General features: G+C 43.9%; 1 protein-coding gene across 3 annotated transcripts in view; it reads right to left on the reverse strand.

Annotated features, from left to right (window-relative positions):
• Positions 1-26,920, reverse strand: part of bcar3 (BCAR3 adaptor protein, NSP family member) — a gene marked incomplete at its 5' end in the record, with an annotated part of 55,223 nt that overhangs the window by 4,786 nt on the left and 23,517 nt on the right. The window contains 9 exons of one of the 3 annotated variants that reach the window (XM_083911338.1): positions 261-856; positions 1,728-1,952; positions 3,097-3,225; positions 4,095-4,195; positions 4,881-5,113; positions 5,336-5,452; positions 6,658-6,783; positions 8,087-8,215; positions 19,732-19,812. In XM_083911338.1, the coding sequence (XP_083767464.1) occupies positions 261-856; positions 1,728-1,952; positions 3,097-3,225; positions 4,095-4,195; positions 4,881-5,113; positions 5,336-5,452; positions 6,658-6,783; positions 8,087-8,215; positions 19,732-19,812 (1,737 nt within the window). Of the gene's footprint in view, positions 1-260; positions 857-1,727; positions 1,953-3,096; positions 3,226-4,094; positions 4,196-4,880; positions 5,114-5,335; positions 5,453-6,657; positions 6,784-8,086; positions 8,216-8,481; positions 8,619-19,731; positions 19,813-26,920 lie in introns of those variants that run through there. The other 2 variants (XM_083911339.1, XM_083911337.1) reach the window with 2 other exon arrangements.

The raw sequence follows: 26,920 nt of genomic DNA on the forward strand, positions 1-26,920 counted from the left end.
TGTTCTTTGGAGTGGTTCTCCTGCATCAAGAGAATCACTTTATTACATCAGCTACAGGATAGAAATCTCATTCTGTGACACACACACACACACACACACACACACACACACACACACACACACACACACACACACACACACACACACACACACACACACACACACACACACAGGGATCTATAACAGGACCAGTAAATGTGTTTACCTCAAAATTAGACGTGTGTGTGTGTGTGTGTGTGTGTGTGTGTGTGTGTGTGTACCTGGCAGTCGGCCATCAGCAGGTGCCTGGCGATACTCTGGTGATTGTGGCTGAGCAGCAGCTCCTTCGCTCTCTTCAGCACCACCATCTCCAGCGGTTTGTTCTCCGGCGGCAGGAGTCGAGATTCGAACTCCGTCGGCCTGAACGCCGACTCCGTCTCTTCAACCGGCCGTTGGAAGCGGCTCCTCTTGTTTTCCTCCTCCCTCCCTGCGTCGTCCTCCTCTTCCTCGCTGGTGTTTTCTAAAGCAGCGATGGCGTGATGGTAGGAGCTTCTGTCCAGTCCTCTCCTCTCTCCCTCCTCATCCTCCTCCCCCTCTCTCCCTCCCTCCCCCTCTCTCTTCAGTCTCTCCACGTAGCTGCAGAGCGGAGGCTGAAGCTGGACGTCCGTGATGGGGTTAAGGGGACGTGATTCCTCCCACTCCAGCGGGCTGCAGGACCTTAGGTCTGCGGGGCTCGCCTGCAGCCGTTCAGTCCATCCTGATGATGCCTCTGAATCTGAATACTGGACCAGTTCAGCAGAACTGGAGGAGCTGTGAGAGTCTGCAGGCCGCAGCTGATGGAGGAACTTCAGGGGTTTGACTGGAGGCACAGGAGGGCCTGGGATAATAACAAGAACAATAACAGTATGAATAGCTGCATACTTTTAATTCCTTTACTTTAGTTCATAGCTGTTTTTTAAGGAGGAACACTAAAGCAATTCTTACCTTTCTGGCATTTTTACACTTTTATTTTGAAATCTTAAAATGCTCCTAATAAGCGTGAGACACACTAAAAAGTAAAATAAATCCACCAGGTGTTCTCATCAATGTTCAATTCTCATATATTTCTAAAAAAGTCTGACCAATCATTGTATTTGGTCCTAATAAAATGATTTGCTGAACTTCCTTCCTGTCCTCATTTGCGCTGCTCATGCTGCGTTCAAGGGCCATAAGTAGTCTGAAGTTTCGGACCTCCAACTAGGCAAAGTGACCTGGAATGCGTCTCAAAGTGGAACCCCCTACCATGAATTCAGCGCTGGTTGATCTCCCTCGAATTCACTAGTAGGAGGTTCAACTTTGACAGGCATTCAAGTGCACTTTGCCTAGTTGGATGTCCGAAACTTCGGACTTCCCATAGCATTGGAACGCAGCATTTCTCTCTAACAGCGTCAGAGGTCGGGGAGGGGGAAGAAGATGGGACTTTGGAGGGAGGCGGAGTTGTTCTGTGCTGTGCAACATGCCAGAAAGGTAAGAATTGCTTTAATATATATTATATATAGTCCATATATTGATAATACAGTTAAAATATAATATGAGCTCCCAGAGAAATTAAAACATTTATGATAATCAAGTGAATTGTCTAACTGGACTGATAGCAGATTTAAAGTGTCCAGTAAAGCAGATGAAAAGTGCACCAGTTAGTGGAAAAGATACTTTAAAACACTGATATTTAAAACAAAAGTTAATGTGACTGCATTTCATGAAGTTACCTCCACTCCTCCATGTCGAACCGAGAGTGTCCACACATGCGGGGTCCAGGGGAGGTGCAGTCAGCCTGGGGGAGGTGGAGGAGGAGTCTGTGAGGCTGGAGGAGCTGGAGGGGAGAACCAGTGGCTGAAGGCAGGGAGAGCGAGGAAGTCGAGCCAGAGGCACCTTGCTGGGTTTGGGAGGCGGCTTGGGACACAGCTGGCTGTCAGAGCCCCTGATGGCCTGGCCTGGAAACACAAACAACACTGTCATCACATAATATACAGTATATTATAATATACCAGATTGAATCAATCAGTGTCTCATCTCATCATCTCATCTTCATCCGCTTATCCGGGGTCGGGTCGCGGGGGCAGCAGCTTTAGCAGGGGACCCCAAACTTCCCTTTCCCGGGCCACATTAACCAGCTCTAACTGGGGGATCCCGAGGCGTTCCCAGGCCAGTGTGGAGATATAATCTCTCCAACTAGTCCTGGGTCTTCCCCGAGGCCTCCTCCCTGCTGGACGTGCTTAGAACACCTCCCTAGGGGGGCGCCCAGGGTTCATCCTTACCAGATGATCCTGAACCACCTCAACTGGCTCCTTTCAACGCTAAGGAGCAGCGGCTCTACTCCGAGTTCCTCACGGATGGCTGAACTTCTCACCCTATACCCTGATATTTCTGTTTAAGATATTTCTCTTAACCTGGAATATTTGTTGTCCTAGATTCAGAATTAGCTTTCACTCAAGGGATTTTCATTTCGTTGGAGGATGTCTGAGGCCAAAGATTTTCATTGCACACAAATACTTCTGTAATTGTTGTGCACATGACTAATGAAGAAGCCTTGAACCTTCTTATCTATTATCTGTGACAGTCACACAGTATGTACAAGGCCACAGGCTGTCTTATTTAGTTCTGATGACAACTTTGCATCAGGGAACAAAAGAAGAAACAAGAGCACATGAAGACGGGGTTCAATTTAATTTCCTATTCACATGCAAACAATGGCGGGAGCAACATGTCACGCTGTATGACGTCTACTGCTGAGTACTGAAGAAATGAAATATCTGATTATTGAGACCAACAGAAATGCATGGACAGGTTTTGATCTGACAATAATGGATAGATGGCAGATATACATGTGTAAGCTCTAGTACTTAGTGAAGTCAGGAAATTAGATTTAGAGATCAGGATTATTATCAGAGGAAATATCACTGTTACAAAAGTAACCTGAACTAGATCCTGATTAATAATTAGCTGGATTAATTACTAAGCAGCATATATAAATACCAGGTTGATGGATGATCTCGAGGTTGTGCAATATTTCTGAGTTTTTTGAGTGTTAAGCAGATTTGTGTAACTCTGAATTTTCAGCTTCCAGGTGTGACTGACCCGCCAGAAGCTCTGCAGATCTCCGTGGGACCGAGGGGCTCAGCACCGGCTCACTGCCCGTCCGGAAGACCGGAGATTTGGGGTTGGGGCTCTGGAGGGGAAGGTCAGGAGGCTGCTGGGGTTTGGATCCTGGAGAGGTGAAGAGACGACACAGGACACAGCAAAGAGAAGATGAGAAGGAAGAGAGGAAGTGAGTGCTAAAACAGCCTTTTTCAGATGTTATCATCTAAATCACATCAGTTCATAAAAAGCATGCACAGCACAATAAAGCGTGCATAAAGGCTCAGGTACGATTCAAACAAACAGACAAGTCTTGTATGGTCCAAAACAGTGCTCTTAGAACTTGTGAATGGCATTCACAGTGTTGCACTACATCACTACATTCACCTCACTGCATGAAATGAGGTGAGATTGTTCTTGATAGTGTCTTTAATATTGGGGTTTCAGATGCTGTTAGATGCTCGGACTTTGCCTGAAGCATACTAAGGCCTTAGAGTGTAATTCTGAACCAAGCACCAACAACGTAGTTATTGAACCAGGAGTTTATTAAAAGAGTGTTTTGAAAGACTTACCGACTGGTCCCTGTACCAGCTCCTCTCATAGTAAAGTCCATTCAAGTGGATTACCAAATACAAAAAGGAAGGAGCCCATTGGGTTCCCATGCTACTGCAGAGGTTTTCTGTTATTTTGAGCAGTATTGGTGGTTAAAATGACGTTTCAATGCCTTCACCGTGCTAATCAGTGTTAGGGACTCTACTCGATTTCTCCGTTAATAGTTGTTACACGAAAAAACTGTCTTGATGGCTTATGTGATGTATGTAAGTGCCGGAAAAGACCATGGGATGATTTCGCAACAGAATGACACTATAAAGGGATACTTTCCTGATTTGAAACCAGCTCTGCATCGAGGTAATGTGGGCAGTGTGTGCAGAGGAACAGTGTTTGGCTCACACTGCCGTGACACAGAGCCGGATTTAAAGAATCTCACTGTCACTTACCAAGCGGCAGGTAGCTCTCGGATTGGTGCGCCTTGAGCGGACGTCGCCTCTCTTGGACCTGGTTGAGACTCGCTGGTTGGCTGCCGCAGCGATCCTTCGACCTGAGTGAAAGGAGACGTTGAAATGTCGATAAGCATATTTAATCATAAGCACGCACAAAGGAGGAATAAATTAAACCCATCTGAAATATTCATTTAAAGGTTAAAGACAACACTGAGTTTCACTCTTTTGTTTTTTCTTTCTCCCTCCTTGTCCCACTCTGTTCTTCTCTTTGTTCTCTTCTACACTGGGCCACATATTTATCTCCTCCTCGCTCCCGCTCCATCTCTTTACTCGGACAGTTATGGACTCCATACATTAAGCCACGTTCTTCACACACCACTTCTTTATTTACAGAGGACTTAGGACGCATATGGAACATGTCTTGTATACAGCCCACTGCCTGGATGATGGATGTAAACAGCTCGGGGCTGCGTGTTAAAAGCAGGAGGGGATTTAAAGGGTTGATTTAAGTCTTTTAGAGAGTGAAAGAAAGAGAAACAAAGAGAGCGTATGACTAAGTAAATGTGTGAGTCTCCATTATTCAAATGTAGCAGACAGCATGTTATTGGGTCTGGAGCCCACTCCCCACTTTCGGTAATAGTCTTGTGTCGCTTGGAGCCAAAAAGCCTGACAGTCTTTAACACAGTATTTGTCAAATCTAGCAAATCACACATGAACAACAAACACTGAGGGCAACTGGTGCTAATCAGTGTGTTTGTGTGGGTTTTCTAGTTGAGTACCAACCTGAGCTGGCTGCCCCGGCCCACGCCGTTGTCCCGGCAGTGTGCGTTGTCTTGAGCGGTGTGTGCGTTGTCGTGTGCGTGCCCGTTGGTGATGTTGAGGCTGAGGCGCTTCTTGTTCTGCCTCTCTCGTGCCATAAGCGCCTCTCGATGATGGCTGGACAACCCGTACTTTTCCTCCAGACTGCGTAGCGGCAGCCCTCTGTTGATCGGCTGGAAGATAATGGCTCCTACCACCTTAAACGCACAGACAGAAGAAGAGATAAGACGCGTTCTGTATCAAGTCTGACAGGGAAATAAGGGCTAATAAAACTAAAGAAGGAAGGTCGTGTACATAAGGTATTAGCTCTTTTTTCATGTTTCCAATTAGGAAAACAAACCAACTTCCATATTCTACTGACCACCAACAAATCAACTGTATCATGGAAGCTATGGAGGTGTTTTCACGTGTTAACCCACCTGGGAGACGGGTTTTCTGTTGCCGACATAGTATCTCACAAGTGCAGGGACGCTGTCAAACCCTTCCCTCTCCAGCCGGTACTCCACTCTGGAGTAGGCTTCGTTCATCATCACCACCTGAAGGAGAGATGTTAAACATAGAGTTATTCATTAGTCATCACTTGGTGATTCCAAAGATTTTTTAAATGTTTCTGTTGACCCTTAAAATGATCACGTAACCAATATTCAGGTTGCATATGTCGTACAGTTGTGACCAGTTTAGCCAGAGATGGACCTTTACTTTTTCTAAACATTTCAGTCACTTTTAGATGTGAAAGTTATTCACAAAAAAACAAACGTAAGACAAATAATATACACTTATATATTACATAATCTAATACACGTTTTTTGTGTTTCCAGTAACAAAAGCAGTGCTTCTGTGATTGTGCAGCCATGGTTTTGGACTCTTTTTCTGCTGTTTTTAAGCTTGTGATCTTCTATATCACGGGTGTCAAACATAAGGCTCGTGGGCCAGAACCGGCCCGCCAAAGGGTCCAATCCGGCCCAAGGGATGACCTTGCAAAGTTTAAAAATTAGCAACTGAACTACAATTTTCAATAAAAGTGCTGGAGCTGCTGGTGTTCTCGTGCTGTCAGGCCGACTCTTATTTATGAGGATGGACGCACTAAACCAAACCACGGCCTTTGATATATTGCTAACCAAGCGGTTTTCTTGCCTAATCCTTACGTCACCTTTCGTCGGCTAACGTCGGCCATGTGACGGTGTTCTCGGTGCGGACACCAATAATAAGCACGCAAGAGCTACGATCAGGCCCAAAATCAGGCCTGACCCTGCAGGAACCCGCTGTCTGAACCCAACTCCAGCCCGAACCACGGCAGCCATTTTGGGCTGAAACTCAATTTGAATATTAACTTTAAATGTCAAATTAAATCTAGATTTTATAACATTTAGGATGATGAGAGGCTTTACTGGCCCGGCCCACTCGAGATCAAATTGTGGCCCCTGAACTAAAATGGGTTTGACACCCCTGTTCTATATGAATCTTTCTGGCAAATTATTTATAACTTTATAATTGTATTTTGTTCAGTGCTGTTTTATGTTGTTAGTCATGCAACTCATTGTAATTCTCATCATGGCCAGAACACTCACACTCACAGGTCTTTTGTAATTTCATTGAGGCTGTTCTGGTTAAATACAACTCAGAAACTAAAACGTGTGTGACGCAGCAGTGTCAGAACGGCTTCCACCACCTTCCTCAAGTATTACATTACACACCTTCAAGTGTTAGTCGGTTTCAAATGAATTCAAACACATGGTTTTACCCTCTTGTTGATTTTAAAGTGCTGGGCAGCGTTTCGCCACTGGCAGGTCAGAACGTAACATCCTGGACTGGACAGCGAATCACGGATCAGGAAGTCTCCGTCACGCTGCACCAAGTTTTCTGCCACCTGGAACAATACAGAGGGTTATATATAGGCACACACACACGCATGCAAGCACACAGGCACACACACACACACACGCACACACACACACACACAGGCACACCGTGTTTGTTTACAGTCCAAACATTTAATTAAATGTAATAATGGTCGGCTGTTACACTGTTACCTTCTGTATGAGCTGATTTGTGAGCTGCAGCGGTTACGTGAGACATAGAAACGTCCCATCCAGACAGAAAATGTGTCATTTATATCTATTATATGAAATATTTGGAATCTGTATGGTTATTTAACTTTCATATGAGATGCACTCTCATTTTAAACCTATACAGATTTATATAGTGGGGCAAAAAATATATAAATTAACTCAAGGTCCATTTACTTTTACGCTTTTTTACATTTTATACATTGAGATTTATCCACGACAACAACTGAGCTCTGTCTGCTGTGCTTTACATTTAAAATTCACAATGAGATTTGGGTCTGACAGGTGACAGTGGAGCTGAAAAACGTTATTAATCTTTGTATCCGTCACACTACATTTACTGCCTTTCCTCTCTCTCTCTCTCTCTCTCTCTCTCTCTCTCTCTCTCTCTCTCTCTCTCTCTATCTCTCTGTCTCTCTCTCTATCTCTCTGTCTCTCTCTCTCTCTCTCTCTCTCTCTCTCTCTATCTCTCTATCTCTCTCTGTCTCTGTCTCTCTCTCTCTCTCTCTCTCTCTCTCTCTCTCTCTCTCTCTCTCTCTCTCTGTCTCTCTCTCTGTCTCTCTCTCTCTCTCTCTCTCTCTCTCTCTCTCGCACACACAGTTACAGGCTTTAATTAAGCAAGTGTTTGTATAGTGTATAATGGTAGTTTAGTTTAGCCAAAGGAAGCAGCTTATTAAAAATGATTACATCTGAGAGCTGGCTCTCAGAGGGAACACACAATCTCTCTATCTCTCTAACACACAAACACACACACTCTCTCTCTCTCTCTCACACACACACACACACACACACACACTCACACACACACACACTCTCTCTCTCTCTCTCTCTCTCTCTCTCTCACTCACACACACAGACACACCATACAGAAATAACTTTTTATACACTGACCCTAAGTTATAACCCGCTCTGCTGCCGAGGCCACTATGTCTAATCTTTCTGTAAGCACCGCGTGTGCAGTACGGCAGCCTTATAATAGGTGATCTGGTTCAACAAGTTTTTCACCGGGCTTTTAAAGGGAGGGACTCATGACTCAGATTTATGTATGTGTGTGTGTGTGTGTGTGTGTGTGTGTGTGTGTGTGTGTGTGTGTGTGTGTGTTACCTGTCTGGGTATAGCTCCGTGGTACCATGCATGGCTCCTCGGCTCCTCGCAGCTCATCTTTAGTTCTTCCTCCAGCTCTCTGCGAAGTTTCTCTGAAGGGCAGTCCACAATGAACTGATCTCTGGAGAACTGAGATAAAACAGACAAACACAACTGTCGGTGTCTTCATTCATCCGTCCATATTCTACGTCCATTCATAGAAGGTTACAAATCTACGGTACCAAGGCAACACGATCGAATGATTGATCAGTCAGTTAAATACCAGCAGCCCAGATGGTTTGGAAAAGTGAAAAGTGAAGGACAAAATGATCGGGTTCAACCTAGAGGATGCAGAGTCAGCACAACTACCTGCACCACCACAACACACACACACACACACACGCACACACACTTACATGACAGCTGCTGGGTCTTTGCATCGCTCCCTCTGTCTCCTTTCCTCAAAAACACACTTCATGTCAAACACACAAGTCCTTTTCTGAGGTAAAATGCTCACACACACACACACACACATTCACACACTCACAAACACACGCTGTCTGTCTCTCTGTCTGCCTCTCTCTGTCACTTTCTTGTCTTGGTTTCCCATCCTGACCCCACCCAACTGCCCAGACCTGCCTCCATACACACCCTCACCTGACGCACATAAACACACACACTCAAGTGACGCAGACACTTCCCTGAACTTTCCCCCTGAGTTTACAAGTGGAACTTTTACGAATATAAAGTTACTGGTTTGTGTTGCCATTTCTTCTGTGGTCAGTGTCGCACCTTTAAAGCTTTTTGGCAAGTTGTAAAGAAGTGGTGCAAACTCAATAGTGCAAGACATTATATCACCTACAATCCAGCACAATTGTGTTGTACGTACGTCACTAGTCGTTAATAGTGTGTGACACTGAACATCAACACTTTTCTGATCATTCGTGGAGTAATTTCAACATTGCACATGTTGCAGAAAAGTACAGTCAACACTTGTGGACATGCAGAAAACTTCCAAGGTTTGATCTGTATTTATATTGGTCCACCGCCAAGAAAAACAAAAAGGTCTTTTGTGTGCATGTGTTGTCATGTTAGACGGGTCAGTCTGGCTTAGAGACACAAACGGTATCTGAACGTGATCATGCACCTGCAATGATCGAGCGTGTGTAATAAAACGTATGATAATAGTTTTATTAATCAAACAAACTGTATTTGTACAGCACCTCTCATACAGGTTAGTGCAGTTCAACGTGTTTCACAGATGACTGACAAGACACGATAATACGGAAGAGGCGTAGACCATAAAAATCATTATATAAAAGATCGCTGGCAACCTTAAAGCTCCATAAAGGGATATTTCTGGGGTAAACGCTAAATCACAATGTTCACATTCATGTGTGAAACAGTTGCTAGAACATCATCTGTCCGCAGCCTTACAGAGGTTTCAGCCAAAAAGACAAAGACGCATTTTCCATTAGCTGCCACACTAAAATTCACCTTGCACGGTCACTGGATTCTCGCTAGATCACGCGAGAATCATGGGATCACACTAAAAAACGTGTGACGCTTCAGGTGACACTTAAAATAGGAGACAAATAGAGGTGAGGCATTTGACAGATGCAAGAAAAGTACCCAAAGGGAAATTAACCAATCCTGTTGTTTCTGTGATACGAAGTTAAGAGAAAAGTAAATTAATAGTGGTGGTCAGCACTGTCGCCTCACAGCAAGAGGGTTCCAGGTCTGAATCCGGGCTGGGGTCCTTCTGTCTGGAGTTTGCATGTTCTCCCCGTGTCTGCGTGGGTTTTCTCCGAGTGCTCTGACTTCCTCCCACAGTCCAAAGACATGCAGGTGTTTATTGATAACTCTAAATTTCCTGTAGGTGCGAATTGTTGTTTGTCTCTATGTGCCCTGCGATAGACTGGCGTCCTGGTGGTACAGGATGGTGTACCCTGTACCCCCCCCCCCCCCCCCGCAACCCCGTTAGGGACAAGTGGTTGTAGATGACGGATGGATGACACGATAAAGATAACAACATGATAAGCTCACCCTCTTCTGGTAAAAAAAGAAGAAGCTTAATGCAGCTCTAATGTTGGGAATTAAGGCTCATGCTTATGCACATCTCTTGTCCAATCAGGATCCACAGCCACATCGTGATACACAAGTTAAACTTAATGTGGCAGCAGGAAGCTGGTGCCACTGCAGGTGCACCTTTTTATAATATCATGATAGTAACTATGCTGCATAGCTGCAAATGAGTTGTCATTTTTCCACTGGAAATGTTTTGCAGCGGGTCCACATGCTGCTGTTAAGAGACCTTTTTAAAAAACCTGAATTGATAAAGAAGTTCAAGGCAGACTGAGCTCACAGTGAGCAGCTAAGAGTACTGACACACACACACACACACACACACACACACACACACACACACACACACACACTCAAAAGGAATTATTGAACCATGCACTTGAAATTGGAAATATGTCTATACGCGTCCCCGTGAAACCGAATCCTTGTGCATCCTTCCATCTCTGTGCCGCTTGTTCTCTCCCTCTGTGGCTTCTCTACCTCTCTTTTTCATATTTTCTCTGTAAAGTCATTACGATAGACCCCTCTGCCCCGAGTCTCCCCGTCTCCATGCATGGCAGGAAATCAGCGTATCCTGTTACAGCAGAACACAACAGGCCTGACGTCATAATGCACATGCACTGATTTTGTTTGTCTGTATTTTGAATCAGAGACACCAGCCAGTGCAGCATGACTTGTGTCATATGTGTTTGTTTGTGTGTGTGTGTGTGTGTGTGTGTGTGTGTGTGTGTGTGTGTGTGTGTGTGTGTGTGTGTGTGTGTGTGTGTGTGTGTGTGTGTGTGTGTGTGTGTGTGTGTGTGTGTGTGTGTGTGTGTGTGTGTGTGTGTGTGTGTGTGTGTGTTGGTGCAGCGGTGGAAAGTTCTTGGGGCTGTATAATTGAGCTGTCATTAGGTCACGTCATGCGGCTGCGTTGGTTTCACTGTGAAATGCTCCTTTCTGTATTTTCAACACTGTTTCTTTTTCTTGCGTTTTTTCAAAGCATCAGTGGAGTCTGGCTTTTCAGTAACCTTATGCTCTTAGTGTGCATCATCTGTTCGTTTATTTCATTCAATCTGGAGAAAGGAGTAGAAATGACAGGACCGAATGTTACATTTCCATTTTGCGTAGGTAAATGTGAATGTGTTATTTAATAAACAAAAATTAAATTCTGATGTGTTTTTCTGTGTGTGGGGACACATGTAAAATCCAAATAAAGGAGTTTTTCATTTAAAGTCAGGATATTTTAGGTTAGTAGCTCAGTCCATAGGTGACTTGGCTGGGAATTAGAGAGTTGCCGGTTCGAGTCCCTGTGCGGACCATGAATGGAGCGTGGACTGCTGGCTGGAGAGGTGCCAGTTCATCTCCTGGTCACTGCCGAGGTGCTGTTGAGCAAGGCACCGGACCCCCAACTGCTCGGGGCGCTGGTCACTGGCAGCCCCCTTTAACATCTCTCCTTAATTGCATGTATATAGGTCCTGTCTGTGCATGTGTGTGTATTTCTGGCCTGTGTGTGTAACATGAATAACAAAATCGAATTTCCCCTTCACTCTACCCACTTGACTCAAGGAGCTGTACAACACAGTATCTGCATGTTGCATCAGTATTAACCTTCTGTTACCAAATGTCAGCGAGGCTCTGGCCTGAATATCAGCAGGGCTTCAGTGTGCTGCATATTTCATTAGTAATTCTATAACCTTTATTTAACCAGGTTTGTCCCACTGAGATCCAAGATCTCTTTTGCAAGAGAGACCTGGCCAAGAATGACAGCACATGAAGTTTCAACACAAAGAAACAAACAATCAGAATACAATAACAATTGAATTTTGTTACTGTAAATTAGTTAAAAGAATTTACAAGATTAATTTAAACATATGCACTCAAATAAAACATTTGCACTCCTGAAGCCTGGATGTAATGGAGTTGATCTTGGACTTGAACACATTCAGAGACACCAGACTTTGGAGTTTAAGCTCTGACTAAGAAATGTACTCGGAGCAGAAAGTCTAAAAGCTTTCTTCCCCATTTCTGTTCTCACTTTAGGAACAGCGAAATGATAAAAGTCCTGAGAGCGGAGACTTAAGATTATTAAGGGTGACTGTGGCTCAGTGAAAGAGTGACTTGTCCTCTATTCGAGAGATTGGCGGTTCGACCCCCACCTCCCCCGGTCCACATGTCAAGGTGTCCTTGGGCAAGACACTGAACCCCAAATTGCTCCCCGTGCTGCGCATGGGTGTGTGAATGTGGTGTGAATGGTCAGATTAGATTAGATGGTGTGTAGATGTCCACTGCCATCAGTGTGAATGGGTGAGTGTGACAAGTAGTGTGAAAGTGCCTTGAAGACTGGAAAGGCGCTATACAAGTACAAGTACATTAGAAAGGAAGATAAATAAGATGGAATCAACTTAAAGAATAGACTTGTGAATCAGCACATACCAATGGCCGAGCCTGCGCATAATTCTAATTCTTGATCATTTTAAAGGTTAAGGGACGCAGAAAGGAAGACTTGAGACTTTTTGTTTCACTTTTTCTATTGTTTCCCTCTCACACATCACTTAGACGCAGTATGTCACAACCATTAACGCAGCATGCTTTTCCTGTTGTACCGGCAGTACACACATTTACACTGAGATGAACTGGGTCTGAGTTGGATGGAAGTGAAAGCGTAAGAGCCGGTGACCGTACTGACTTTGGTTTATTTGGCTCGTGTTGGAGTTCTGGTAAACGGCGTGCCTTGTGTTGTTCTCTTGTTATGGATTATAGTCACATCTGTGATTACGTTCATTACGACAATGAAACTGTGTTTATACCTGCAGTCACATGGCCAACAGAGTCAATGGAGGTAGAGGACGTGGGGAGGAATGACAGGAAGGAGACAAGGGTGTATGGAAGGAGGGATGAGAAGTAAAGGGAGGTAATGGATGGATTATGCAGCGAAGGAAGGACGAACAGAAGAACTGAAAGAGAAACAGATGGAGAGAGAGATGGAAGGAGTGAGGGAGAGCAGGAGGAATGGAGATGGTTGATGGGAGTGTTTGCTTTTTTTAAAAGGCTGGCCTTTAATAAGACCCTGCAATATGATGTCATCGTCAGAGAGCAGCTGCACTTTCACTGTACCACCCTGTGCATGAGGACCACAACACAGCAGTGACAGTACTGTGGACTGCACTGGTCTGCCTGTGTTAACATCATCCTCATTTCCTCTCCTCGCTTACGTCACCTCCTATTCTTCTCTCAGCACTTTGCACCTGAATAACTGGAGATGAACCACATGTGACATCTTTGCCCTCCCCAAATAAAAAGTGTTTACATTTCTGACTTTTCTTCAATCCTGCACTTTAATCTTCTGATCTATACGATCTTAGATCTCTCATCTCATCTCATCTTCAACCTCTTATCCGGGGTCGGGTCAGCTTTAGCAGGGGACCCCAAACTTCCCTTTCCCGGGCCACATTAACCAGCTCTAACTGGGGGATCCCGAGGCGTTCCCCGGCCAGTGTGGAGATCTAATCTCTCCACCTGGTCCTGGGTCTTCCCCGAGGCCTCCTCCCAGCATCAAATCCGTGACCTGCCCCTGCTTGGTCCACAGCTAACCAAGATGTTGCTAGTTTAGTGAACACCCACACAGGTGTTTTCAGTTAACCTGGTTAATTAGACCTCTTATCAGGACTGTGTGGGTGTGTCTACTGTGATTGATTGGCATCTTCCTGAGTCTCCTGTTGGCTTTGTTTCACCTGTTAAGGAGGAACAAGGTACACCTGTATCATTCTTAGTGGTAGATGGACGTTTATGCCCTCATAAATTCCCACCAAAGCTCAGCACACCTTCAACCCAAGCAGAGGTGTAATCAGCCAGAAGAACTGAAAACACCTGTGTGGGTGTTCAGGACTGACCCCGGGGCTGGATTAGTGCACCCACTGCTGGAGCCACCACCACACCTTGATCCAGAGAGTGAAATGTCTTTGTTTTTCTAACACAGCACTGAACTGTGACAGTTCCTTCACACACAAATGGAAGTTCTCCACGCCTGCAGAGGATGGGAAATTAAAACCTTTCTCCCCACTTTCCACGTGACCCTGGAAGCAATGCGTGTCATGGTGTTGGTATTTAATTCTGCTTGAACTTTCGGGGCCTTCACTGCCACATGCGAGAACTCGTTCTCAGCCTCAGAAAAACATTTTGGCGATCATTGATGGACTAGGCTGCATCTGCACAAAGACCACCTGATTCAACTCGGTTTTGAAAAGGACTTGACTAAGAAAGTGGAACTAGTGGAATGACCTTTGGCTGAGGAGATTTCAGCGGGGAACCACAACGGCGTGTCCAGCTTTATGAGCATCAAGCGGTGAGTGGACTGTTTTCATATGAATAAAGCTTGTCTTCCGTTACGTGCATACTGTGGTTTATCTGTGTATTGCAAAGCTGTTGTGATGTTTCTTTGGTGTGAAATGGTGCCTTTATGCAATGGTTTTGGTCATGAAGTTGTTTACTGATGTTTGTGCCGCCGTGCACACAATGCATTGTTGCAAATGTGTTTTGTATGTTGCTGTTGCTGTATATGTGAGCATCTTTACGCAATTCTTTTTGCCATGCTGTTTTTGTGCCGCCGTGCACACAAACTGTTGCAGTTGTGTTGTATGTGCACCTGTCATGCTGTTTTTGCTGTTTTTTTTTGTACCAGGCTAGTTTGGAATTTATTGGAGGTTAAATTGAGGTTTATGAATAATTAGGGGCACGGCCTCTTGAGTGACAGCTGGCCCTCACTTCTCCTCTGAGGTATACGTCAGCCAGATGGACGTATCTCCCTCCCCCCAACGTCACATACATGCCCTTTTTAGGTAAAAGGAAATGAGGCGGAGTCAAAGTCTGACAAGATGGTGACTCCTGTAGGTGAATACGATTGGATCAAGTTGAGAGAACGGACCCTGATGGGTATGCTACATCCATTTTTCATACAGTCTATGATTCCGACGTATATCTGTGGCAACCTCTAGTGGCCATTGTAATTATGACGGGGTACCAGGTGATAAGTGAAAATAAGTGCATTTGTAACGCAACTACGCGCTGGACATAAACGGGACACAGATCGCGTTCTCCTGTGTGAAAGTCTGGTGTTACTCTCCCTCCATTGGTGGAGTTTGGCACTCTTCATCCTGAACACTGGTCTTATATCACCACGGACTAGTTTACAGTTGAAAGTCCGGTGCAACGCCTTGATGCCGAGGTCATTGACAAAACGGATGGCTGATTATTCAAAGAAAATCCAATCACTGTTGAAAGGGATTTCAGCAGTGATTGGATATTATTTACATTTCCTGGTTTAACACAAGGAGAAATAAATATCTCAAACTATGGAAAGGTTTCTGTGTGTAGGGTGGAGACGATCTGCCGGTTCGAAACCAGGTCTTTTTGTATTTGCTGTGACAATCCAGTCTGAGCTCACAGGAACTAATCAGACACAGCTGAATACTGTAAGCTGCTTGTCTTTGAGTTCAGCGAGGTGAAGACAAATAACCTTTTAGCATTATAACTGATTTCTCATCATCTCACACACGTGTACGCATGCACCGCAGACATTATAATCCCCGGTGGATGTCCAACATCATCGAATTAATCTGCAAATGTACAGGTCGAGAAATATAAGAGCCTTAAAGCTAGGAGAAAACCATAAAACACTGGGCTGAAGAAGCTCAATTTCAGACGTGTTTTTCCAATTAAATGCTGATGAGTCAGTGCGCCAACGAGCAGCTTTAAAACTCAACTGGAAAACCTGCACCAGCTGTAAACAATGTAAACAATCCACAATCAATCTTTTACAGCATTGTCGCATTATGCTGCACCGTGTGCATGTACTGTACACTCTGACACTTTTACATTTTAAATATGTAGCTGTAGTCTGACCGTGTGTGACATCACTTCAGGGATTTTAAAAACAGTTCACAGGCAGTGCAGTGCATGTGCATGGCCTGATGTGTCATTGCACCGTTTGGTATCATTTTCTCCCCGAAGAGGTCATGTTTTCATCTTGGTTTGTCTGATTGTCAGCGGGATTACAGAAAACCTACTGGCCTGATTTTCATTCGACATGATGGAGGGGTGAAGCATGGGCCAAGACAGAAGCCAGTACATTTTGGAGTGTATCCCAATCACAGGGCGGATACACACAATTGCTTTTCACTTTTGTTTACATGAGAGGGAGAGAGAGAGAGAGGGCATTTGTGCTGCATTCATGTGGCGTTGGAATAATTGGAAAAAATTGATCCCGACTTGGAAAACTCCCCTTTGTATTAACATTGTAAGATAGGGCGTGCCTTGGTGGAGGTCTGCACCGTCCGAGTGACGTTCTAGTTAGTCTTTATATCCAGTTAGGCGTCTTAAAACCCTGTGCATCAAATCTAGCGTGACCTATTTGTTCCTTGAAACCAGGCAGAAAAGCACAGTTCACTGCACTCGTACCTAATAAGAATAATGACTCAGTGGAGTTGATGTGGATACAAAGACCAGCCAACTGAAAAATGTACATGTTTTTGTTTCTCCATAGGCAGTTAAATTCTGCAAACAGATTTGGTGTTGTGGAGAGATATACTGTACAGAGTCATCCTCATCATCACCATTAAAATAATAACAGTTTGTCTGCTGTTTATCTGGTATTTCCTCTTTATCTTTCTCTCTCTTTATCTTTCTGTCCCTCCCCCCTCCTTGTGGCACTCTGTGTTTCTACCTGTCTCTCGCTGCTGCACCGTATGCATCCATCTAACTGTCAAATTAACTCAACGGGAAGTTTTGAAAAGTCAGTAGTGCAGCTACTTTCGGAAATGCATCCAGGAGCAGAGGGAAGAAAGTCTTTCGGATGCTGCATGATTATTCAGCAAAAACCTCCACCTCTCTACATTTCACCTCCATATGAAATGTTTTTGCAATGCTGAGGAAACTCTATTAAATTAGATTTCTTATATTCAGCTTTTCTTTTGTTCAATACAGTCCAATAATATCTAAGAGCAGGGCGCACAGTTTTACACTTGATTGGATGGACAGTCTAAAAAGTGTGGAAGGTTTCTGAAAGCTAATAACTTTGAATCTTTTGATTTCTGGATCTCGTCATCTTGGCTCCATGCTCGGTAGGTCCCCACCTTTCCTGTTTACTAACAACTAGATGGACGCTTCTTCCTGTGTTTAGGCCAGGGGGCATCTGAGGGGTCAGTCTGGGACAGCTAGAGAGCGATCATCATCAGCGGCATCTCTGAGATGCTGCTGTGCTGCATAGCGTTGGTTTATTTCTGTCTCCCCAAAAAATTGATTTAAATGGAGAAAACCGCAGCAAATGATTATTGAGAAACACTTTTTTTTTCCCAGAACAAAGCAAGTCCTTGATAATCCCAGACCTTTCCTGGAAAGCGGTTCTGGAACCAAAACTATCCACTAAAGTCCCTAAAGTCTGTGGAGGAAGCTTTAACAGAAGAGTGGAGGCCGTTGTAGCTGCACATTAATATCTACTGTGTGATTTTGGAGTGACGTGCTCGACAAAACACGTGTAGTTTAACGAGCTCGAATCAAATCTTGTTTCCAGATTTCAATCATGCAGCAACACACAAGCCTGGGAGGTGACATTTTGATGTCTGTAGCTTTCGAGGTGTATTTGAGATTTGAGTTCAGGCGAGGATAAACCGGTTTGCTCAAAAGCCGTCCTGAAGTGCTGGACTCTTTGGATACGGTTGGAGGGTTTTTAATTTTTAGGTCTCCATGTGCTAAAAGCCTAAGTACTCTCAAGCCCTCAGTAAATGCCTTTTCATTGTGCAGAGAGAGAAAAAGAAGCTTATATTACAACAGTAGACTGATGGTAGACAAACAAAGCTTTTTCTATGTTAATGGGAACACAATCATTGCTCATACAGTTACTGTGCTGCTAAGCTTTGAGTCAAAATGACATACTGTGCAACATATAGGATAATCTGCTCAATCCAATGTCCCCTCTGTCGACAACTGTTTTACACTATGGTTAGGGATTCAAATGGGTCAATGGGGTCGCTCATGACTGAAAGAACACGTTCGTTCGGATGCACAGAAACAAGAAGCTTGCTCTCTTTGGTTTGATGGCCTCCTCCCAAAGAGACAGATGGAGGAAAAAATAAGGAGGGGAGTGTGAGGGGGGGAAAGGGAACGGAATAAACCCCCGGGCTCTTTGGAATCAAAAGGAGAGACACGAGGAAGAGACAGAGAGATAAAGACAACAGAAGATAGAGAGTGTGTGGAGGATGTAAAAAGAGATGGAAGAAGCATGGAGGAAAGGCAGTGCTGAGATACTGAAGATCCAGAGAGGATGAAACTGGGCAAACTCTGCTGATGAAGCCCGTGTGATATGATCGAAAGCTCCAGAACAGCTACTGAATGGAGCTTGTAGTGAGATTGTTTTGTTATTGGATGGTCATGTGTGCTCCTGGGAGGTAAATCATCAGGTTTTGCCATTTTTATCTTGGTGGGTCCACAGTGATAGCCTGGGGCGCCAATTTGGTTTCCATTTATTTTGCATCTGTTGCTTGTTATAATGAATCCACCGGTGTTGTTTTAATTACTCGTTGACATTTGTTTTACTTTAATCGGTTGATTTTGTTTTTATGTCCTTTAATTAATATTTTCTTAATGTCGCCGGGTGAAAATTAAAATGATTTAACGACCAACAGCTAATGGGAAACTCCACCTGGGCGCAGACTACATCGTAACAGCAGATGTAAATGTGGTCCAGGGCGCACAGAAGATCTACAGAAGGGACGAACCGCGTCACCTCCGCCTGCTGCACCACCGCTCGCTCCATCCAATCAACTTAATGGCATTCATACGTCTCTTTGCTTCACTGACGTCATAAAGAAGACAAACTATCACAAGTTAGACATTTATCATCCTCAGGGGGACGATCGCCCTCTTCCCGGTACCTCTGCGTCTTCAACTATCTCTGTCTCACCCTTCGCCATCACACACTGCCATGTCTGTCTGCCGGCTCTGGTTATGGATGAAGCCAGCTATATATCTCACACTCACACACGCAGTCAGACAGTCACACAGTCGGTCATTCATTTATGAAAGCGTCTGGTCAGAGTAATAAAAGCCCAGTGTTCAGCTCTCTCAGAGAGAGTGAGGCAAAGAGGAGGACTATTCAGTGTTATTAGATTTTGCTCAGACTGGAAGTGTTACCGTGCACTTTATTTTAGATTGTTTTCTACTGTGCAATGTGGGGTTATGTCTTTTTAATAATGCCCCTTTCTAATGTCTCGCTGTGGACTGCACAGTTCCCTGCAGTGTCCTTTAAATGACAGCAACAGATTATGGAAAAGTATGCTTTCAGGGAAGCAAATCTCCAAAAATACACTGAAAACACACACGCATGATTAAATAGGAAGTCAGAAAGAACGACATCAGCAAAGACTGCATACACACTTGCACGTGTGCACTTGCAAACACACTTGACATATATGGTTTCACACACAAAGACTGATGGGAAAACACAGACAAACAACATGGACTGTCAAAACCTCACACACCTCCTCCTCCTCTCTATCTGTCTCTCTGTCTCTCTCTCTCTCTCTCTCTCTCTCTCTCTCTCTCTCTCTCACCTTTGCATTGATGACAGAGTTCTTGTGGTAGAAGCAACACAGAGCTGCTGTCAGGTTCTTGAGGTTGCATCGCTCCGACATACTTGTTCACTTCTCTTAACTGCCAGGACTAATCGGGTAACCGACTGCATCCACCTGCAGCCAGCTCACTTCAGCTCTAGTCACCTTGACTACAAACCCAAAGCGTAACTTCACCAGCCGTCAAGTCCATCAACGATTTGTCTCCTCCCAGAAAAACTTCCATCCCAAAGTTTTTTGCAGTGTAGTCAGATGTAAAATAAACTAGAATAAGTCGGAATCTGTAGGAGAAAACAGCCTGTCAGTGCCTAACATGTCCATCAGGATGACGTCTGTACCTATCGCTCTCCTCCACAGTCCCCTGCAGAGTGAACCCTCCACAGCTCACTCAGCTCCGGAGATCCTTTCTCACACTTTATTCTCCCCCCTTTACCCCGCCCCTCAAGCTCCATATATGGGTGAGAGAGAGCCCCATGTGGTCTGGTGTGAGCCAATGATGTGTGGACTAACTGGGAGTGTCTCTCTCGCTCTTGAAAAGACATAGATGATGGATGGAAGAATTTATACACAGCATGCAGATAATGGCACATATTTAGCATCAGCCACTGGGATCATATAACGTCTGTTACTTTTGTTTCCCTTAGGCTTAAGATAATTTGCATCTAGGGCTGAATCATTCATCATTCACGCATCTGACAATTCATTTCTTGATTGTTTAGTTTATAAAATGGTTTAAAATGTCTATCACAAGTTGATACATTCAAAATGCTGCTTTTGCTGAGCCAACAGTCCAAAACAAAAACATATTATTACTCAACAGCCAATTCATTTTCTATCTTAGCATTTCTCCACTAACTGTATCCCTGTCTTTGCCTTTAAACACTCACTACTGTTGAGTTTCCTCATTGCACTTGTCAATCAGTGTTCAGCACCGATCTCACTCTCTTTGGACCTCAAGTCGATGGTGTTTAAATCTTTGACTGTTCTTAAACTGCTCTCCACAAATACACATGTAGGTCTTCTATTTATTACAAACTAAAAACAGAAAATACTTCACTTCTGGTGTTTTCCCGAGGAAATAGTTAACAACCATGTAAAAACATTTAATAGAAAGTGGCTACAAGTTCAGTCACAGTGGCGTACTGAAAATAATCTACAACGCCGCTGAATGAGAGTCTAGACGAGAGGAAATGGTCAGCTAAGTGTGTGTGTGTGTGTGTGTCGTGCAGAGTGAGGCTGATAAATGGCCGGCCACTTAATGACTGCTGAGCAATTACACCCACGCACTTGTTAAGTGCCACAGCTTTCCCACCGGTTTACACAAACACACACACACACATTACAGGGACAAACACACACACACATTACAGGGGCAAACACACACACACGGGCACCCAGTACACAGAATGGGACAAAAGAAGAATGTATATACAGTACAGACACAATCATGTACACACACACACACACACAATCATCCATTTACATCAGCAAAGACACTGACACCCCCGCAGCGCCCAGTTAAAGGACTATTCTGCCGCAGGAAACGAAGCCACTAATTACAGTGTGAACTCTCTGAGGATCCACGGAGGAAATACATGTAGAACATTCCCTGGGGCAACACACACACACACTCACACACACTACTGCCAACCGCAGCAGCCCCAAATCACCAGCTAGGCTAAATGTCCACCTTAAAATACACGCATCCGTCTCTCCAGGAATGCTCTGGAAAAACAACGAGGGACAGAAATCTGCATGCTGAGGTTCTATGTTTTCTATTTCTATCTGTTTGTTGTTCCTGTCAAATGGACTAAAGAGAGCAGAGCTGTTTCAGCAAGTTACGTGAAACAATGGGAGGGTAAAAGATCACCACCTTTGCTATGTGAACTGGTAAAATTACATACATATATATACACATACACACAACACAACCAAACCCACGTCTTTGTGTCTGGGCCGGGTTAAAAAATGGTCCAATTAAAATCAATCTTCATTTGAATGATCGGAAATTGATTCATAAAAAGAAAAATAGATATTCTCTCGTTATCTTATGCAAGTGAATTCCTTGGTACCAGCCAGGTGCTAGCTTGACTGGATGGATGCTAAATAACGCTCCAAACTTAAAGGCTGCATTGGAGGTTGATTAAAGATATGGACTGGCACATAAACACTACACACGGACGCTGTTGGGTTACATTATCATTCATTTATAGTCGTATTTGTGGCCACCTGATGGTTTTCAGTCCAGTATTCACTCTTTTACCTCAGTGTTTGGTCTCCAGGAACTCCTGAGGATATATGTGGTTCTTTAGCTACTAAATGCTGCACTATGTTCTCTGTGTCTGTTGGTGCGGAGCAGGTAGTGTACAGAGGGTTTTTAGGGCTATCTATGAGAGTGTTGAGGGTGAAGCGAAACAGTAAAATTGCAGGCAGACAGTTCAACAATCAACTGAAACTCACTATTAAGCTCCGTAAGGTCGAGGGGGAGCCGTAGATTCAAGTGTCTATTCTCTGTGGGTTCATCACTGCCAGTAACCTCTTTTACATCGTTTTCATATTGTAAACTAATACATGTAGTACATAAACATTGATTATAGCTGTTTTAAGTTTGATGTGTCTTCTCAATATGCAGAAACACATAGTATAATGACTTTAACACATTGCAACTTAAAGTAGTAAGATTATGTTTCGGGTGGTGCAGGAGGAAACGTCATTAGGACTCATCCTCTGGGGACCATTGACATTTATTGCCAATCCACCCAATGGTCACTGACGTACTACAGTGTGGGCCAAATTGGTGGACTTACCAGAATGACTTATGTCTTATTATTACTTTTGTAAATTGCTGTATATCAATAGTTACACAGTGGTGTAAAGGTTAGCACTGTCGCCTCACAGCAAGAAGGTTCCAGGTTCACATCCCGGCCTGGGCCCTTCTGTGTGGAGTTTGCATGTTCTCCCTGTGTCTGCATGGGTTTTCTCCGGTTTCCTCCAAAAACATGCATGTGTTAGGTTAATTGATGACCCTAAAATTGCCCATAGGGGTGAATGGTTGTCTGTCTCTGTGTGTCTCTATGTGCCCTGTGATAGACTGGCGTCCTGTCCAGGGTGGACCCCACCTCAGGCCCAATGTCAGCTGGGATCGGCTCCAGCCCCCCGCGACCCCGGGATAAGCGGTTGAAGATGAATGAATGTATATCAATATTATACATTTATATCAATCCTGTCAATCGTACTGCAGAACCTTTTAAATGATCTGGTTTTCCTACAGTCTTCATGCTATGCTTTAAAAAAAAAACATATTCTACAAGTAGAGGCTTTAAATACATCGTCTGATTTCCTGACGCACTTTAGAGTCTATCAGTGGGATGATATCAGCCGCAGCAGCAGCAGCAGCGTCCTTCTGTAACAGTTAGCAGCTTTCATCATGTTCTAATGCTGGAAATACTCCCCCCCCCCGAGTGAGTCTGTGTGAGCGTTGGTGATGGGTCATCGTTCAGTAATGGACTCATCTTGGTGACAGTCATATTGATTTGTGCAACGTGACGCCTCCACTGTGCGAGTCTCTCACAATGTCAATAAAAATGAGTGCAGTCGGTGAGCACGATGCATTTCATGGGGCTTTAAAAGAGAAAACCAATCCACAAGGTCTGACAAATAAGAGCCAGGAAATTTGTTCAGGTGTTGATGATGGTTTTAATAATTTTACCTACATTTTAGACGTTTAATTAGATCTGAAAATATATAAAGTGTAGGAGACGGATCTGACCAAACCAACAGAAACAAGTCATGACGTTTAAAAAGCCTGTCACTGTTCTGTGTTTGGATAATGACTCGAGACACGTGATCTTTACATCGCGTCTCCTAATCTATAGTCTGACCTAGATTAAACATGGCTCATTAGCCTGAATGAGCTGTCTGTTCTGAAAGGGCTTATATATCCAACTAGAAGGGCACTTTCTATTCTTTCTATTTCTATTCTGTTAAAAAAAAAACAGTGGCAAAACTACATTCCTGATATTTTAATTCGGATCCTTGCACGTTTTTAAGTTTGCACTTAAAATGAGAAAAGAAACAAGTTTTTATTACACACAGGAGAATATACAAATAAGACGTACCATGTGGTTAAATTATGTAGACTATTTATTTATTTATTGAATTAGCAGCAAACACACTATATCCTGATATATGTCATTATCGAGTTATAAATTGACCTATATCATTAGATATTGCCCATAACGCCCAGACCTAGCTACAAGTACCGTGTGGATAATGTACTATGCCTCGGTAATCTGACCGAAATTCCCATAAAATGAAGTGAAGTGGGTCGAACAGGTTGACTGAGGACTGCAGGGGATGATCATTGTTCAGGGAGCTGGCCGGCTGCCTGCTCTGCTTATGGGCTGACAAACTGGAAGATTGATTGGCTGTGCAGCCCATTGAGTGGCAGACTGAGACACCCGCGGGCCGGTTAGTGGAGCTGAATAGTCGGCTCGCACTGTGACCAGCTGGTTGCTATTTGAACTCATGGAGGTTCGCTGACAGACTGGTATGAGGATCTGATGGATGCCATTTGTTCTTTAACCGGCCGACTGACTCTTGATCCAGTTACAGTTCTGGGGTTGTAGTACCTTGGTTACAACACTAGAGTGTACTAGAGTACATCTTTACACTCCTCAAGCACTTCAAAGCACTTTTAGAGACAAATGAATCAGGAACTAATTCAAGTAAACACTTGAGTTAATGTTTCGATCACTGAACTATGATGCATGTGCGTACTGTAAGTGTCATCCACTTTGAAGGTTGAAAGCTACTGCAACTCGAGACCACACGCACGCACGCACACACACAAACACACACACACGCACACGCACGCACAAAGCATCATTGTGTCCTAAAGCTCTCTCATGAGGGCAGAGCAACTTGATGTTTTCCAGTCAAAGACAGAGTGGGAATGAAAGAAAGTGCAAAGCTCGAGTCAAAGAAGAATTGTGTTTAATCTGAACTACAGAGGATCAGCAGGGGGATATACTCTTTCTTTCTTTCTTTCTTTCTTTCTTTCTTTCTTTCACAGCCAACTTGTTATCAAAGACGATGGAGAGTATGGTACATTATTCTGCCACCTATTGTACCAAGAGGCGCTACAGTTTAGTCAGTTAACGACATAAATCATCGATTTGGCCCAATTTTCTTTCACATTGCTTCTAATAAAACACCCACAGGAGAGTTAAACACTTACACATTCAGCGTATCTGTTTTGTCGGGACTCCATAGGAGGACTCCTCAACTGGCTGATTTTAATGTTTTCATCTCTTAGTGCACAAAATGACCAATATCTTAACTTCTGATGTGAAATATCCAAAACTGGTCAAAACACTGTGTTCATGCAGGATCTCATTGCTCGTGGTGGTTCAGAAAATTGGCTTTCAGCACCTTTTTAAGTCTCAGTGAAGACTTTTTGCTTATTTAACTGCTGAAACATGCAACATCCTCTGTAACTTATACTTACTACTAACTATACTTTATACCCACTTTATACTGTGGGAACTTTGGTTCCTAATTCCCCTCACAGACTGTTGTGTTAAGGTGATAATGTGAGTAGCTAACAGTACAAGTCTGCACCTTTACAGCACATTACTGCACATGTGTAACTCTGACTAGTACATTTGTTCTAAAACATCTGGTGATTTGTTGTGTTTATGCCCATTTGCTGCATTTCATACGGTATGAACAACTGCATACATGTGTGGAGTATGAGATGATGTCAAATCTATCAGGATCCCATAATTAAACTTCACAGAATCGAACTACCAATTCATGCAAACTTTAGCGCAACCTCGTCGGACTAATATACGTATTGAAGCTACAAAATTAGACAGGGTTTAAAAACTTTTTAATATTTTAAGGGGCCTTAATTATTGTTCAAGTGATTTATCAACTTTGAATACTTTTGATAAGACCCTGCAGACCCTAGCTTCTTTATTTAACACACACTCTTATCACCACAGAGGCACTCCTTTGTGATTTTGATGTAGTTTCTACTTCTAATCAGACAATAAGCAGAATTTAGACATCAAACTCTTGAAATGAGACCGTCCACAACGAGAGACATTGTGCTACAGTCAGAGTGATGTCTTTATATGATTGTTCTCCACAGACACTTCCTTCCCTGCATCCGTCCATCCTACAAACTTACACTGTACATAATAGTTGTCCTGATCACACTGAACAATGCACGGCTCACTGCACACTGTGTATTTACTTTTGACCTTTCCACAGGATATATGACACGGAGCACCTGCACTGTCTGTTGCAGTCTGTGCATGTGTGTGTGTGTGCATGCATGGACACACAGTATGTGTGTGTTTTCATCCAGAGTGGAAATGCAAACACACCTGGAGCACCACAGCTGACAGCTACACTTTCACACACACTGTATAATACCAGGGATACAGTAGCTCCATATGAGGTCAACACACACACACACGCACACACACGCACACACGCACACGCACACACACACTCTCAAATTCTGTTGACACTTGCACACGACCCTAATTTGACCAAATAAATACACTCAAATACAGTTTGTGTTGAGTGCAGGTTTGTGTGTGTGCTTGCGTGCGTGCGTGCGTGTGTGTGTGTGTGTGTGTGTGTGTGTGTGTGTGGTTAGCTCTCCCACATGTTCTCGTGGGAAGGACTGAGTTTGCTTTTCAGACTGAGGTGTCAGCATCCAAACGTATGAGCTAATACAGGGAAAGGAGTGACGGATGGGAAAGAGAGGGGAATGGAGGGGAGAACGGAGAAGAGATAAAGAGTTAAAGAAAAGAACAGGAGTGCTTTACACTGGCCTACTTATGTATAGTGAATACCGTTTAAACATTGGCTTACCGGTCAGAATTAGATCGCATAAGAGACACAAATCACACAGTTGTTAATTGAGGTATGCGCTCAGCTGTAGGCTTGGCTCAGGGAAGAGGACGCCGCTGCCTTGCATAGTCCCTTGGGATATTAGCCATTTTACAGCTAGGGCTACTCCTAATGATTGGGCATGGGACACAAGCTAAGGCTTGATCACCCTGTAGCTGGCACCCTTTGATGAGGGTGTATAGTGTTTAAGGCCGAAACACCCGTCGATTCAAAGGAACACTACTGAGGAGGTGTCCCGAAA

The sequence above is a fragment of the Echiichthys vipera genome (genome assembly GCF_963691815.1).
Source record: "Echiichthys vipera genome assembly, chromosome: 3".
Lineage (NCBI taxonomy): Eukaryota > Metazoa > Chordata > Actinopteri > Perciformes > Trachinidae > Echiichthys > Echiichthys vipera.